Here is a 16,039-nt window from a genome sequence, read left to right as displayed (position 1 = left end):
TGACAGCTGGTAAACTGGCTGGGATTTCTAGGAGTTGTGGGCCAAAACATCTGGGGACCCACAGTTTAAGAACGACTGCATTACAACTTCCTAGAGAGGTGTTTTGACAGGTTTAAAAAATCAGTAATAATTTTGGGTTTCCCCCTTTCAATGGGGCTTGTAATGCATATGATGTGGAAGGCTGACTGACTGCACATTCTGGGGGGCTCTGGTCTTCATGGCCTCCTAGAGCGGGACGAGACCTCCAGGGCCTTCCAGCCCTAAAGCGCCATGTGGGAAAGTAGGGCTGTCCGGAGGCTCCCCGTCCCCTTTAACTCGTCGGCGGAAGCGGGTCTGGGCCGGTCCCTGCCGGCCAATGGCTTGCTGCTGCGCCTCCTCCGGCCGGGCCGAGGCGGGGGCCGTCACTTCCTTCGCCTCCAGCCGGCACCAGCGAGGCGGAGGAGGAGGAGGAAGGGGCGGGGAGCCTGCCCGCGCCACCAACATGTCCTTTGATTTCAGGAGGTGAGTGAGAGGCAGGGATGGTGGACGGACGGAGGAGCCTCCTCCCCAGCAAGGCCCGGGCAGGCGGGCACCGCAGAGTGAGGCGTCCCTGTAGCCATGTCTCCTGGGAGGGGGCGTGTGGGGCACAGGCACAGGGCTTGGCCTGGGAAGAAGGTGCATGGCCGTGCAGAATGTAGGGAAACACACACACACCACGCGGTTCAGGTTGCAAGGAAAAAGGAGCTCACGTTTCAGATTTCTTTTGTCAAAATCCTTTCTAATAAATCCAGGTCTGTTCATCTTGAAAGATAGAGTGCCTCTACACCAGGCATGGGCAAGCTTGGGCCCTCCCTCCAGGTGTTTTGGACTTATGCGGCTGAGGGGGAAAAGGAAAGGGCCCGAGGCTGTTAGAAATGGTGGGAGTTGAAGTCCAAAACACCTGGAGGGAGGGCCCAAGTTTGCCCAGGCCTGATCTACACTGTAGCATGACCTCAGTTTGACACCACTTTAACTTCCAGAGCTCAATGCTATTAAATCCTAGGCAGTTGCAGTTTTGAAAGGTCTGCTCAAGAGTGCAGGGGCCTCAACAAACTACAACTCCCATGATCCCATGGCAGTTAAAATAGTTTCAAATTGCATGAATGCTACAGTCTTGGTGCACCTTTTCTCTTTAGACAGGAGGAAGCAGCTGACAGTCTATTTATTTTTATGTATTTCATTTCTATACCGCTTTTCTCACCTCAAGGCGGTTTACAACATAATGAGTGGCAAATTCACCACCTCACATATATAAAATACATCACATATCTAAAATAGCATTCAATTGTAAAGTAAAACCTTTAAAACTATAAAATATGGAACATTGCATCATCCCTAGGTTATGATTTCACTGATTCATTGCTGCTGTTACCCACTGAATGCTTGCTTGAATAACCAGGTTTTAAGTTGTTTTCTAAATGCCAGGCGGGAGGGGGCGATCTAATTTTGCTGGGAAGGGAGTTCCACAGCCGAGGGGCCACCACAGAGAAGCCTCTGTCTCTCCTTCCCACCAGTCGCACTTGGAAGACAGCAGGACCGAGAGGAGGGCTTCCCCAGCCTATCTTAATGTTCTAACTGGCTCATAAAGGGAGATGCATTCAGACAGATAAGCTGGACCAGAGCTGTTTGGGGATTTATAGGCCACTTTGAATTGTGCTTGGTAGCAGACTAGCAGTCTATGGGGCAGAGGGGGCTTCAAAGAGGGGATCCCCACCCCAAGATCAGATGTTGCACGAATTTGCAAAAGAAAGACCCAACTAGATGAGTCCTGGGGGTTTTGGAGCTGTCCTTTTTATCCTTCAGAATGACCCAGAGTTTGCAAAGAGCTGAGTCTTCTAGCTGACTCATCACACTAGATAAAAAATCCACTTAAAATCCGGTTTCTGCCTCCTGCAGAAAGGAGCCTTTAGGAATGAGCCTCACTAAACTACAAACCCCAGAATTCTGCAGGAGGCAGAAACTGGATTTTAAGTAGACTTTTTTTTCTTTAGTGTGATGAAGTAGCAGGATGTGCTGAGATGAATGAATGACAACAAAATTCCAAAAGTTTTCTGGTCAGAACAAGGCACACTAGAACTCTCCTTGATGTCAGGGGGAAATCTTTTCCTTTATAGGTTGTCATTATACCTTTCTTCCATATCTGTCTTGTCACTCCATGCTGTTTGCTGAGCCATGGAGGCTCCTTTTATTTTTATGTCTACAGCTTACTGCCTTATATTATATTTCTTTAGCATTTACCTCTGCTGTTCTTGCTTCATTTCTCATTCCAACTGATGCATCACTTTTGTTATGCAAGGTAGTTCTTGCTATGGAAAAATTGTGTTTTCCTTTATCCTTATATTCTTGCAAATACTGGTCCATTTTCTGATGAATGAATCAGTTGAAATGTATTATTGCAAACTATGTTGCAAGTTTCTGAGCTCATGTTCATTGTTGAAACAGTTTCACTTGCTAGTACTGCCCTGACAGTGATTCAGGCTCCCCAGCCAGTCACTGATAGTCATTCCAGAGACAACAGGTCTTTGTAGCAGGTTTAAAGTAAATTTAATTATTTTAGTCTCTGAGCATGTGTGTAGGAGGTTGATATGAAAGACGAAATGGCACAGAAGGTATAGGTTTCAGTTTTTCTACCCAAATGTGATGTTCCCGATCCTGAAGAAGCCTCTGTGCACTTACTTTTTCAGGGTTCTTTTATTTAAAAAAGCAAGGGTTTGCTGTACAAGCAACTGGTTTAATTAATCTTGAGACACCTTGATTTGGTCAACCACCCTTTGAAGCCTCACTTGTCTGCATAGATCGAGGTAAGGAAGTGTCCTGAGTACTTCCTCCAACTTGTACCTCGAAAGGGGTGATGGCCTCACCTCTTCATTCCTTTGCTTATGATGCTCACATCTTTCCTGGGGTGGTGGTGATGGGAGGAACCCAGGTGGAGATTTCATTATGAAAGAAAACACATTATTATTATTATTGTCATTATATAACAACCCAGACATACCTGGTACTATGTAAGGTCCTTTCCCCAAGCCTTTATGACATAAGTTAGTATACAAGAAGCAGGCTTAAAGAGAGGGTGTGCAGAAATTCTGGAGGCTATTCCAAACCTGTGATTATTATTATATAATGTTGTTATGTTAATTCTTCCGTGCCAGATACTTCAGGACAAGAGGATGTGTTGGAGAAGGAAGCCAGAGGGTTCTTCTTAATAAATCATACTGCCTTAAATAAATTGAAGGTGGGAAAATGCTGTTTCCCATAAGACAAAGAACAACAAGGAAACAATAGCAGAGGATGTATTTTTTTCTTCCATTGGGAGAGTACATATTACCGGTATCTAACCTCTGGATCATTGGATTATCATGCACTAAGAACTATTCGGGAAGCAGCCCAGGTACAATGTGCCTATTTCTAACAAATGTTCCTTCTGAATGATGGAGCTGTTTTCTTCAAGGAGGAGGCAGTGTACCAAAGAGTTAGCCTCTCAATAAGTGTTTGCTCTGTTTGAAGACATTAATGTTAAGGGACATAAGGTATCATTTGGTGTGCCTTTTATGTCATTTGAATAGGCTGTATTTCTTGGAACTATAATGTGGCCGAGATTGTAGAAATGCTCTTGTTGCCATTCCTGAACATTCATCTTAATTCCTTAATTTCAAATGCTTTATCAATTGCCTTTCTTTCAGATTTAAGAACAGAAACATATGAAGATATCCAGTAGCTTCCAATTTCAGAAGAATAGTACTTTTACACAGAGCTCTTCTGAAATGGAAGTGAATTGAATAGGTAACCCATGGAGATAAAGCACTTTAAGTTTGAGGAAAAGAGAAAGAGGAGTTTTATCAAGCTCGGCTGTTTGGCCAATACATTCAGTGTTGTTTCATCCTGCCTTGCAACAGCTTTCCAGGATGTTAGATAAGAGTCTTATCCAGCAGTTTTTGGAGCTACCAGAGGTTGTCCCAGGTTCAGTGTATGTGCCTTCAGGCCTGTAGCCGGCGGGGGGGGGGGGGGGGGGGGAGGGGGGGGAGGGAGGGGGGGTTAACTCCAACCCCCCCCCCCTGAAAATTTTCAGGTTAAAAAAACCTGGTTTACTCATGAATTCCAACTGGTTAACCAAATCCCCATGCTAAGTCTATGAGACGCAAAAAATTAAGAGTCCCTCCAGGCACTATCTCAAGCAGATATTGACAGGCCTGTTGCGCGGGGGGGGGGGGGGGGGGGAGGGGGAATTAGGGGTTCAACCTGGCCCCTGAAATTTTCAAAAACCCCCCCCTGAATTTTTTGGCTACATGTTATATTATCCTAACTGAGAAATCTAAATACTGTGCCTCTCCCTAAACTGTCAAGAATCCATAAAATGGAAACATTGTTGTTAAAGTGGAATCATTACACTATAATTGTGTGGTGTGAAAAGGCCCTTGACCTTTATCCATCTCTGTTGCTGGGCTAAATAATAACAATAATCAGATCTTTCCTCCTCTATGTTAGGTTTGTCCTTTCTGCCAATAATAAAGTATTGAGCAAGAGGTTGTTGCATCTTGCTAACCTCATAATCCTGTGTTGTTTCTTTCAAAGAAAATTAGGCTGTGTTCAGTTGGCTTCTTTCTATGAATGTCTGCACAGAATTGCAACTTTAGAGAGCAATCCTTCCCTTCTCCACCTGTTTGCTCAGGGCTAGAATTGAGATAGGGTGTAGCTGAGCTACAAGTTTCTGGCTGTGAGGAGAAACATCTGCAGTGCAGGGCGTCTGCAGCACAAGTACTGGTGCCACCTCTTCCATTTAATACAGTGTTTCTCAAACTATGCTCCTCCAGATGTTTTGGACTTCAGCTCCCACAATTCCTAACAGCTGGTAACCTGGCTGGGATTTCTGGGAGCTGAAGTCCAAAACATCTGGAAGAGCACAGTTTGATAACCACTGGTTTAATGAATGGGGCAGACCATGACATTAGTGCTAGTCAATGGCCATCTGTTGGGGTGGCTTTGATTGTGCGTTTTCTACATAGGAGGGGGTTGGACTAGATGGCCCATGTTGTCTCTTCTAACTCTACGATTTTGTGATTCAACTCTGAAGGTGAATCTCTCAGCTACACCAGTCAGGAAGCCAGCAAATAAACAAATGCAGCCAGCCCTCCCCCCCCCCCCCAAATATCCTCTGGAGTTAGAAGATAAGGAGCCCTGAAAAAGTGGGAAAACCATAAATAAAAAATTCTCCTTTTACCCGAGAGAACAACTCTCTGAAGCTGACCATAGAATAACACTAGAGCACTTAGAAGCTTTCCCTCTAGGAATCTCTAGGTCCTCCAGCATTATTCTGTCTTGGATCCAGACTATCTGAAACTCAGTACCATAGTTATAGGAAATAGTTTCCCCCCAGTTGTTATGATTGAGCCTCATGGCTCTGTTACTGACAGACGTGGGCGTAAGACTCCTCGAGAGTCAGATACTCTCGAGGAGCGAGAGAGAAAAAGACTGCGAGACATATTTGCAGCACCATCTGACGAGGAGTCTTTCGAAGGGTTTACGGAGAGAATGGAGGAGGGGCTGGTTAGCTCAGAGGAGGATGAGATGGATTGGACTCGGGTAAGGGAGGAAGTGGGTGCCACTGGCCATGATGGGACAGAAGATGAATGGGGACCTTCAGGATTAGACCCATGGTTTAGCTGGAGGGATGGGACGGGATCCACAGCTGGAGATGCTGTTGGGCGTAGTCAGAGGTGTTCCAGCTCTGACGAGGAAAGTGATGAGGAAACGCCCGGGTTAAGGAGGACAGCTGACAGTGATGAAGATTTGTAACTGGCATAAAATGGGGCTTGAGAGCAATTGCAAATTGCGTTGGGCAAGGTAATCTGGGCAAACGCTTGGGATCCGTGTGTGTGTGGGACGCTTCCCTGAAGACTTGTGTGCTTTCCTGTGCTGTGACCTTGACCTTCCGTCGTCTTCTTGACGGACGCCATCTCCTGCTTTGAGAACTCGGACTGAACTGACCACGGCTTGTCTTCCCCCCTTCTTGGACTTGGAAAAACTACAAACGTCTGCTTCTGGCTTTGATCTACGGAACGGAACTGGTCTACTCAACTGCTACAATCCTTGGCTGTTTTACTCGTGTTGGAGATCCTGTCTGCTGTGTGTGTGGGGGAGCGACGCAAGTTACTCTAAGCACAGTGTTGGCAGCAGAGAGGAATCTGCTGCCAATTAGTTGCATTCTTTGTATCTTTTGTTCCTTGGCTTTCGTTTCGTTTATACCCAGGCTGAAGTAAGCAGTTTGTTTTTACCCGGATTAAACTCCGGTTTAATCCGGTTTATCTTTTGAACATTTACTTTTGCCCCTTTTTGCTCCTAAAGGCAAAAACTGCCTGGCCCTTGTGTTTTACGGGCATTTTTGAGTTCTGTAATCTAATAAACTCTGTTACTTTGAATCTTGTGGCGTTCTGTCCTTGACAGATTGCCCAACGCCCATAAAAAGTTTATTGCAGCAATAAACCCGTCAGGAAGACGATGGATGAGTTACGGGCCAAAGTAGACCAATTGCAAACGGCTTTTACCGTTAGTCAAACAGCTCAGGCTGTGAAAGGACATGTTTTGACTCCTGAACGCTTTGACGGAACCAGGTGCAAGTTGCCAACCTTTTTGGCACAAGTGGAGCTTTATTTTTCTCAGCTCAGTGCTCATGCTTTTCCTACAGACACTAGCAAGGTGGCCTTTATTTTGAGTTTGTTGACCGGTCCCGCAGGACAATGGGCCACTAATTTAATTTTGGGAAATGACCCAGTCAAAGACAATTTGAATAATTTCAAAAAGTTGTTAACTGATACTTTTGGGGATCCTCTCCGCACGGAGAACGCTGGGTGGGCTCTGTATCGGTTGAAACAGGGAAAGGGGACTGTTTTGGATTACTTAAATAAGTTTAACCTGTATCGCCACCAGCTGGATTGGGGGGAAAATGCATTCATGCTTTTATTTACTGCCGGGTTAAGTGATATGCTCCAGGATGAATTAGCACGCTTGGAGCCGGCTGAAAGCTGGGACGCCTTAGTAGCTAAGGTGCTGCGTTTAGACGCAAGGTTCGAGGCTCGTAAACACTCAAAAGCAATGTGTGCGCCACCCATGCATGTAACCAGGGCACCTGTGGTGATGGGGGAAGAGCCCATGGAGCTTGGGGTCTTTAAAAAGCTGTCTACAGAGGAAAAGAGCCGTAGGAGGCAGCTGGGCTTGTGTTTGTACTGTGGGAATGCTGGGCATTTTGCCAAAAATTGTAATGTGAAACCTTCCCAGCTTTCGGGAAAAGGCCAGCCCTAGTGCGACGTGAGTCCAACGCACTAGGGCTCCTCAAGCAGTCAACTGAGGGGAGGAAGCATGTTTTCGTACCCATTACATTATCTGTTGGGGGAAGGGAACTTGTTTCTACTTTGGCACTGCTGGACTCAGGGGCTACGGTCTCCTATGTAGATATTGAGTTTGCTAAGAAGCATGGCATTCCTAGAGTGCGCAAGGCATGCGACGTGTGGGTGGAAGGAGCAGATGGGAGACTGCTGGAGACTGGGGTGGTTAACCATGAAACCTCAGCAGTAACGTGGGAGGTGCAGGGAGTAACGGGAACGTTTGTGTGGGATATTACGAGCTTGCCTAGATATGATGTGATCCTGGGGATGGATTGGCTAGCTGTAGTAAACCCACAAGTAGATTGGGCAACACGTAAAGTGATCTTAAAGAGGCAGGATTGTTGCACTCTAAATGTTACTCATTCTGATATGGAGGGAGTGCCTGCTGAGTATGGGGAGTTCTCTGATGTATTTTGTAAAAGAGAAGCGGACAAATTACCACCGCACAGGCCATATGATTGCGCCATCAAGTTGGCAGAAGGTGCGAAACTGCCAGCAGGGAGGCTGTATGCCTTGACTGTACCGGAAAGGCAAGCTTTGCGGGAGTTTCTAGATGAAAATTTAGCCAAGGGGTTTATTCGCCCATCTAGTTCTCCAACTGCGGCACCAGTATTCTTTGTAGCCAAAAAGACTGGGGAACTTAGGCTGGTCTGTGACTATCGGATCCTAAACAAATACACCATTCGGGATAGGTACCCGCTCCCTTTAATCTCGGAACTGTTATCAAGGGTGCAAGGGGCTAAGGTCTTTACCAAGCTTGACCTGCGGGGGGCCTATAACTTAATCCGTATACGGGAAGGGGATGAATGGAAGACGGCATTTAACACGTGTTTCGGATGCCACGAGTTCCGAGTCATGCCTTTTGGGCTTTGTAATGCTCCTGCGGTATTCCAGAGGTTCATGAACGATGTGTTCAGGGACCTAATTGATCAATTTTTAGTGATTTATTTGGATGATATCTTGATTTTTTCTAAGGACGAGAAAGAACATCGTCAACATGTCAAGCAGGTTCTGCACCGACTGCGGGCTAATGGGCTTTTCGCCAAGGCTTCCAAGTGCGTCTTTCATGTGCCTGAAGTGGAGTTCCTAGGTCATGTAGTGTCAGGTAGGGAACTTAAAATGGACCCACATAAGGTTGACGCCGTCAACTCATGGCAGGAGCTGAAGACTAAGAAGGATGTACAAAGGTTCTTGGGTTTCGCTAATTACTACCGGGAGTTTATTCCGAATTTTGCAAAGCTCACGGTACCTTTGACGCAGCTTCTGCGCAAGAAACAGCCATTTGTGTGGGGGCGGGAAGCTCACGAGGCGTTTCTACAACTAAAGTCTAGTTTTCAATCGGACAACATACTAACCCATCCTGATGTTGACAGACCGTTCGTGGTAGAAGCGGACGCTTCTAGCTACGCGTTGGGGGCTGTATTGTCTCAGAAGGATTCCTCAGGGACCTTGCGTCCCTGTGGATTTTACTCGCGGCAACTAACACCCTTCGAGCAGAACTATACCATATGGGAGAAGGAGTTGTTGGCGATTAAGGTGGCGTTTGAGGTGTGGCGGCACTGGCTTGAAGGGGCACGGCACCAGATCGTGGTCAGATCTGATCACAAGAACTTAGAGCACTTGCAAACAGCAAAGAAGTTAAACCAGCGTCAAATCCGCTGGGCTTTATTTTTCTCCAGGTTTAACTTCAAGGTGCAGTTCGTGGAGGGGAAGGCAAACTTGCGGGCCGATGCTTTATCCCGCAAGCCGGAATTTAAGACCAATGAGCAGGTAGTATGTCAGACCATCTTGCCTACTGCCTCTCTGTGTGTTGTAGATAATGAGCTTGGGTTACATGACCAGATCCTTGAGGCTCAGAAGGATGATGTGTGGACTCAGGAGCAACTGATGCTGCTCTCTGCAGGTAACCGTACCATACTGCCGCATCTCCAGGATCAAGACGGGGTATTGGTGCGTAGGGGGCAGGTTTACGTACCAGTAGGGACCCTCAGGTTGGAGGTGATTAGAGCCCACCATGACGAACCCATGGCTGGGCACTTTGGCAGGTTCAAGACCGTACAGCTTATCACCAGGAGCTACTGGTGGCCAAAGATGCGGCAAGACATTCTGCGCTTTTGTGACAGCTGCGCCGTTTGTCAGCAGAGTAAGACGCCTGTTGGGCGCCCTAGAGGGTTGTTATCGTCTTTACCTGTTCCGGAGAGGCCATGGCAAATCATTTCCATGGATTTTATTTCAGATTTGCCTAAGTCTGGGGGTTATACTTGTATTTGGGTGGTGGTGGATTTATTTAGTAAACTGGCTCATTTTATTCCTTGTTCAACCATTCCGGCGGCCCCTACGTTGGCCTTACTATTTACAAAGCACATCTATCGTTTGCACGGAGCACCCGAGGTGATTATTTCAGATAGGGCTCCGCAATTTGTGTCACGCTTTTGGAAACACTTCCATGAGTGTTTGGGGACTAAGTTGAACGTGTCTTCAGCTTTCCATCCGCAAACGGATGGACAGTCGGAACGGGTTAATGGGCTCTTAGAGCAGTATCTGCGTTGTTTTTGTTTAGATCAACCCACGGCTTGGGTAAAGTGGTTACCGGTGGCGGAATTTGCTTACAACAATGCGGTGCACACGTCTAGTCAGCATACGCCATTTGAGCTAACTTATGGTTTTCACCCACGGGGAGGTGTGGCGCCGTCGACCAATGTGGTCTCTTCGGACCCTGTGTACCGCTCTTCGGAAATGGCTGCATTGCATGATGTTGCCCGTCGCTTACTGTTGGAAGCTAAGGCAACGCAGAAGACTCAGGCTGACCGCCACAGGCAGGCAGGGGAGGAGTTGGAAGAAGGGGATTTGGTGTGGTTATCTTCCAAACATATTAAACAGGCTGGGGGAAAGTTTGCGCCTCGGTATTTGGGTCCCTTTCCTATCGTTAAAAAGATTTCTTCTGTTGCGTTTCGTTTGCGTTTACCGTCTAGTTTAAAGGTCCATCCAGTCTTTCATCGTTCGCTGTTGAAACTTGATACCTCTAGTCGTCGTGGTGCTATAGCGGAGGGTATCACTGCCACTTCTCCGCCATCGGGGGAGGAGGCCTTTGTGAGAGGGGATAGTGTTATGATTGAGCCTCATGGCTCTGTTACTGACAGACGTGGGCGTAAGACTCCTCGAGAGTCAGATACTCTCGAGGAGCGAGAGAGAAAAAGACTGCGAGACATATTTGCAGCACCATCTGACGAGGAGTCTTTCGAAGGGTTTACGGAGAGAATGGAGGAGGGGCTGGTTAGCTCAGAGGAGGATGAGATGGATTGGACTCGGGTAAGGGAGGAAGTGGGTGCCACTGGCCATGATGGGACAGAAGATGAATGGGGACCTTCAGGATTAGACCCATGGTTTAGCTGGAGGGATGGGACGGGATCCACAGCTGGAGATGCTGTTGGGCGTAGTCAGAGGTGTTCCAGCTCTGACGAGGAAAGTGATGAGGAAACGCCCGGGTTAAGGAGGACAGCTGACAGTGATGAAGATTTGTAACTGGCATAAAATGGGGCTTGAGAGCAATTGCAAATTGCGTTGGGCAAGGTAATCTGGGCAAACGCTTGGGATCCGTGTGTGTGTGGGACGCTTCCCTGAAGACTTGTGTGCTTTCCTGTGCTGTGACCTTGACCTTCCGTCGTCTTCTTGACGGACGCCATCTCCTGCTTTGAGAACTCGGACTGAACTGACCACGGCTTGTCTTCCCCCCTTCTTGGACTTGGAAAAACTACAAACGTCTGCTTCTGGCTTTGATCTACGGAACGGAACTGGTCTACTCAACTGCTACAATCCTTGGCTGTTTTACTCGTGTTGGAGATCCTGTCTGCTGTGTGTGTGGGGGAGCGACGCAAGTTACTCTAAGCACAGTGTTGGCAGCAGAGAGGAATCTGCTGCCAATTAGTTGCATTCTTTGTATCTTTTGTTCCTTGGCTTTCGTTTCGTTTATACCCAGGCTGAAGTAAGCAGTTTGTTTTTACCCGGATTAAACTCCGGTTTAATCCGGTTTATCTTTTGAACATTTACTTTTGCCCCTTTTTGCTCCTAAAGGCAAAAACTGCCTGGCCCTTGTGTTTTACGGGCATTTTTGAGTTCTGTAATCTAATAAACTCTGTTACTTTGAATCTTGTGGCGTTCTGTCCTTGACACCAGTTGTTGAAGAATTAATGGCTGCTTATGTGTCACTGAATAATGAAAGAGACTGCGTAAATACAGTATTTTATATATATTAAAAAAGCAGGTGCCATTGGGCTGGACAAAGACAAATGCAGCTTGGGCAGACCCTTGAACTCAGTTTGGAGCCAAGATGCCCAGAGTTTCAGCAGTGGCGAGGAGCATGTTTGTACAGCTAAAACTAGTGCACCAGCTGTGCTTGTTCCTGGAGATGTCAGATCTGGCTACAGGGACACATACTTTGTTGGCATCCCATTTAGGTTACAATGTGAATCTGCTTCTAGAAGCTGTTTGGAAACTTCACTGCAAAGTGCTGCAGCTGGGCTTCTGGCTGGGCTCCTGAAGGAAGGGGCTCGCTTTCACTTCACAACACAGGAGAGACCCTTCTTAGTGGCTGTATTAGGCTGTGGAACTCCATTCCACCAGTAGGCAAACGCCTTTTTATTTAGATAGGCGTTTGACTCTTAACTTATCTGGCAAAGTGATCCTTTTAAAGTGGCTTGCTACCGTATGCTTTTAAATATTTTTTATTAAATGTTTGAAACTGTTTTAACTTTTATGTTGCTTTGGGGAGAAAAGAGGGCTATAAATGCATAATTAAATAAATGAACTAGCATTGTGCTTCTAATATAATTGTTTATTTAATCATTTAAGTTTTGTATAATAAGATTTTAGTCAAATTTCCTTAATTTGTTGCAAGATGCTTTGGATTTCATATTGCGAGAAAGGTGAGGCATAAATTTGGTTTATAGATAAATAAATATATGCATACATACACACATTTTTAGATCTAGTGAGATGTTGTGGAGAAATGGATGAAGGCAAGTGTGGGTATTTAGAGATTATCAGTTTTATACATAAGAATATGAGATTGTGAGTTAATAATATCCAATAAACAGTGTTGCATCAGAATATTTTCTTGGCAACTCTGTTGCTGTATTTGCTTTGCTTCTAAACAGTCACTTTGGTTAAGAATTGATCCTTTAATACTGGTGAGTCAGCTGTTGACTTGATAAAGTTTGAGTAAAATCCATAAATGTGTTATGAAGGCACTAGTTGGTATTATGATGTGTTGTATATTTTAATCTGATTACTGAAGTATGTGATTTCCTAAACAATATGTTGTTTTTGTTTGCCAGAAAGCGTGTTGTGTGTAAGAAACGACTTGACTCTTTGAGTGGAATCTGTGAGCATTTAGATGTTAGCATTTTCCTCTATTACTGTGATTCATGACAAACAGCACCATCTCATTTTCCACCTTGCGTACTTGTCTTTAAAGAATGGTTAGGCTTTCAACCCGTTCTCCTTTCTATAGGCTGGTCTCTGGAGAGAACTACTGTACTATGAAACTGGAATGGCAAAAGCTTTCTAAAAATTTTGTTTCTCTGGGAATGTAATTATGATAGTAATAATTATTTTTATCATGTTATTTATATAGCGCTATTAAGTATATATGGCACTTTACAATAAAACAAGCAAAAACAATGGGTATTGCGGAAGTGTAGAACATACACATGTGTGGAAGTGTACAGCTACATTAACTAGGCTTGTTATTCTGTATTGAATTTTAGAACTGATTCTCATATTCTGGGATTGTTAATTTGGTAGAACTCTCTTTGTAGTAAAACAAATAAACTTTATTATGTAGTGACTTTTTATCATTGATTGGAGAGAAGTGAAGAAAAGATTTGACTGTCTCATGCTTTTCAGTTATGCACTATGTTGGTGACACCGACTTGAATGATTGGCCATAAATCTATCTGAAAGCCTGATATTGCAGTTGACCTAATGTAATACAGAGTATATGTATTTAAGGGTATTCCCCATGATTATATAAACCACGATACTTCATTTTAGAAGAAGAAACTGACAAAACCATCTGTGACCATTTCTTGTTAAGAAACCCCGTGAGATTCATTGGGTCACCATAAGTCTGCAGAAAACTTGGAAGACGCATATATATGCACACAAATGCATAAAGTATAAATATATACCATTGATAAAGACAAACTTATGTAGCTGCTTTTTTTCAGATGGTATGTCTCAGAATGATATTGTGTATCTTAGTGTCCCTCATTGTATCTTATCCTATATGACAAAGCAGGGACTCATTTTCAGCTCAAGGGCTGAATTCAGTTTCAGGTAATTCCTCGGGAACTGTATTCTCGTGATTGGCAGGGCAAAGGCAAAGTCCTCAAAATACTAGCATATTTTAGTTTAAAGTACTTACTGGAGATATCTAACCTGTAGAAGACATAACAGGGACCTGGAGCTGGATCCCAGGAAAGCCAAATTTGGTCCTGGAACCTGAGGTTCCTCTTACCTGCTATATATTACCTCAAGTGGCAATCCTATATCATCTTATCTGGGAGTAAATGCTAGTGAAATCAATGAGATTAACTTCTAACTTGCCATGTCTAGTTTCATTTTGCTAGTGTCTGAAATGCCTTTGCAAATTACGAGCCCTTTAAACAAGAATGGTATTCTATGATCACATCCAATAAATAAGGTTAACTGGAATATTGTGACACAATTTGTTTAGGTTTTGGTTCTGTTTCATCAGATGCATAGAGCTTTTAACTTTTAACTACCACAAAATGTTAGCTCTGTAATTCCACTTTAACCAACATGGCTGCATCATATGGGGCCCTGAGATTTATAATTGAGGGAGAAGAATTTGAAATTCTCACCCAGAGAACTGAAAAATGAAAGACTCCACAGGAGGTAAGCATAGCAGTTACAGTAGCCTCATATTGCAAAAAATCTGTAGTGTGGAAGGTGTTTACAAGGCAAGAAAATATAAGATATTTGAGAAAGGGTCACAAAAATATCAGAACTGTTAGGGTACTTTTCTTTCAACTAGAACGATTAAATTTGGCACGAACATAATCCAAGAAATCTTTCTTGTGCCAAATCCTCATAGAGGAACATAGTTTAGGTGTAGTAAAAGTGTAGAATAGTGATTTGAGCATTGGACTATCACTCTGGACACCAAGATTCAAATCTCTGCTCAGCCATGGAAACCCACCGGGTGACTTTGGGCAAGTCATACCCTGAGTAGAGTTAAAAGGGTGAAAATGAGTTGATTAAAATTACAGATTTTAAAAATAAAATATTTTTATTTTAAAACCAAGAGTTAGGTTTTTAAAAATAGAATTGTTAACATTCATATTTTTCTCTTTTACAAACATGATATGTTGGGCCTCAAACACATACGTTCTACTTTTCTGTTTAAAACATTCTCCAGCCAAAAAGGCAATACCATATACAGTACAAGTATTAGTCTATGTCCAAAGTTTCTTTTATGAAAAATAAAAGACATTTTCTATTCAGTTCAGATGGCAGTTTTGTTTTTCAGCCTGCAGCCCCAAATTCCTCACCCCTCAAGAACAGATTTCCCCCAGAAGTACAGGAGATTGCAGTGGGAAAGAAAATCACAAAAGTTGCCTCTCATCCCCTATTTGGTGCATCTTGTGCATATGGAGTACTATTGATGGGACCATAGGATCTAAGATGACTTGACAGAAAAAGAATACCAACAAGACAGAACAGGCTTTCTTTTTCCATTTCATGGTGAAGTGTTGCTTTGTGCAATGCTGATTTAACCCTGCTATATCTAATTGATCACTGGATTCTGCAGATCCCAGAGCAACCATGTTGGATTAAAAAGGATAACAGTTATGAAACAATCCAGGACAGTGTCATTTACTAAGCCTTTCTTTTTCCATATCCCTGTCTTGCTTGCTTCTCTTACGCAAAGCCTGAGCTGGTTTTATAACTGTCAGAACCATCTTACTCTTCTATTTTCTCCCAATATTACAGTGGTTACTTTAATTTTAAAGAATAATCTCATGAGCTGTGGGCCGGAACAGGTAGTTTGTTTCTATTTTGCTATTTCATGGACATTAAATATTTGGCAACATTGAATTACAAGAGTAATCATATTCAGAAGACATCAAGTTGATGTAGTAGGGTACTGGTGAGCTGTCCTGCCTATTGCTTTGCAATCCTTATTTTTAAAAGCCAACTGGGAGTGATTCTTGTTTGTCATATTTATGTGCTGCTTCAGCTGTAATAACGTTTTCAGCTTTCGGTCCAAAAATGGGTTGGTCTGCTTGAATGTCACTCCTGTTAATTGGACATATTTTCTTGCTGATGATGTAACCAAGTGACTGTCTGGCTTTAAAGGGGGAAAAATCTATCATGCATATATTATTTATTTGCTCTTACACTTTTGCTGCCTAAATGAAAGGACAGAGTTTTGGCACTGATTCCAAACTGAAGATGCAAACTTCCCTTAGAAAGTCAAATACTGGCATGTCTACTGTGGTTTTTCCTTTAGAGGAATAGTCCTGCTTTTCTCAAGCTGATTTTAAATTCATAGTGAGTTAGGAAGATGCTCGAATAAGGCAATGGAAGAAACCCATTTTACGTGGCTGAGAAACGCTAAA

General features: G+C 44.0%; 1 protein-coding gene across 2 annotated transcripts in view; it reads left to right on the top strand.

Annotated features, from left to right (window-relative positions):
* Window positions 1-340: 340 nt before the first annotated feature.
* ergic1 (endoplasmic reticulum-golgi intermediate compartment 1) overlaps window positions 341-16,039 on the top strand; it is a 110,207-nt gene continuing 94,508 nt past the window's right edge. For both annotated transcript variants that reach the window (XM_008104687.3, XM_008104686.3), the window contains exon 1: window positions 341-501. In XM_008104687.3, coding sequence (XP_008102894.1) covers window positions 356-501 — 146 coding nt within the window. In that variant the 5' untranslated portion in view covers window positions 341-355. The remainder of the gene's footprint in view (window positions 502-16,039) is intronic.

The sequence above is a fragment of the Anolis carolinensis genome, chromosome 2 (assembly GCF_035594765.1).
Source record: "Anolis carolinensis isolate JA03-04 chromosome 2, rAnoCar3.1.pri, whole genome shotgun sequence".
NCBI classification, from domain to species: domain Eukaryota; kingdom Metazoa; phylum Chordata; class Lepidosauria; order Squamata; family Dactyloidae; genus Anolis; species Anolis carolinensis.
This window is presented reverse-complemented; position numbering and strand designations above follow the sequence as displayed.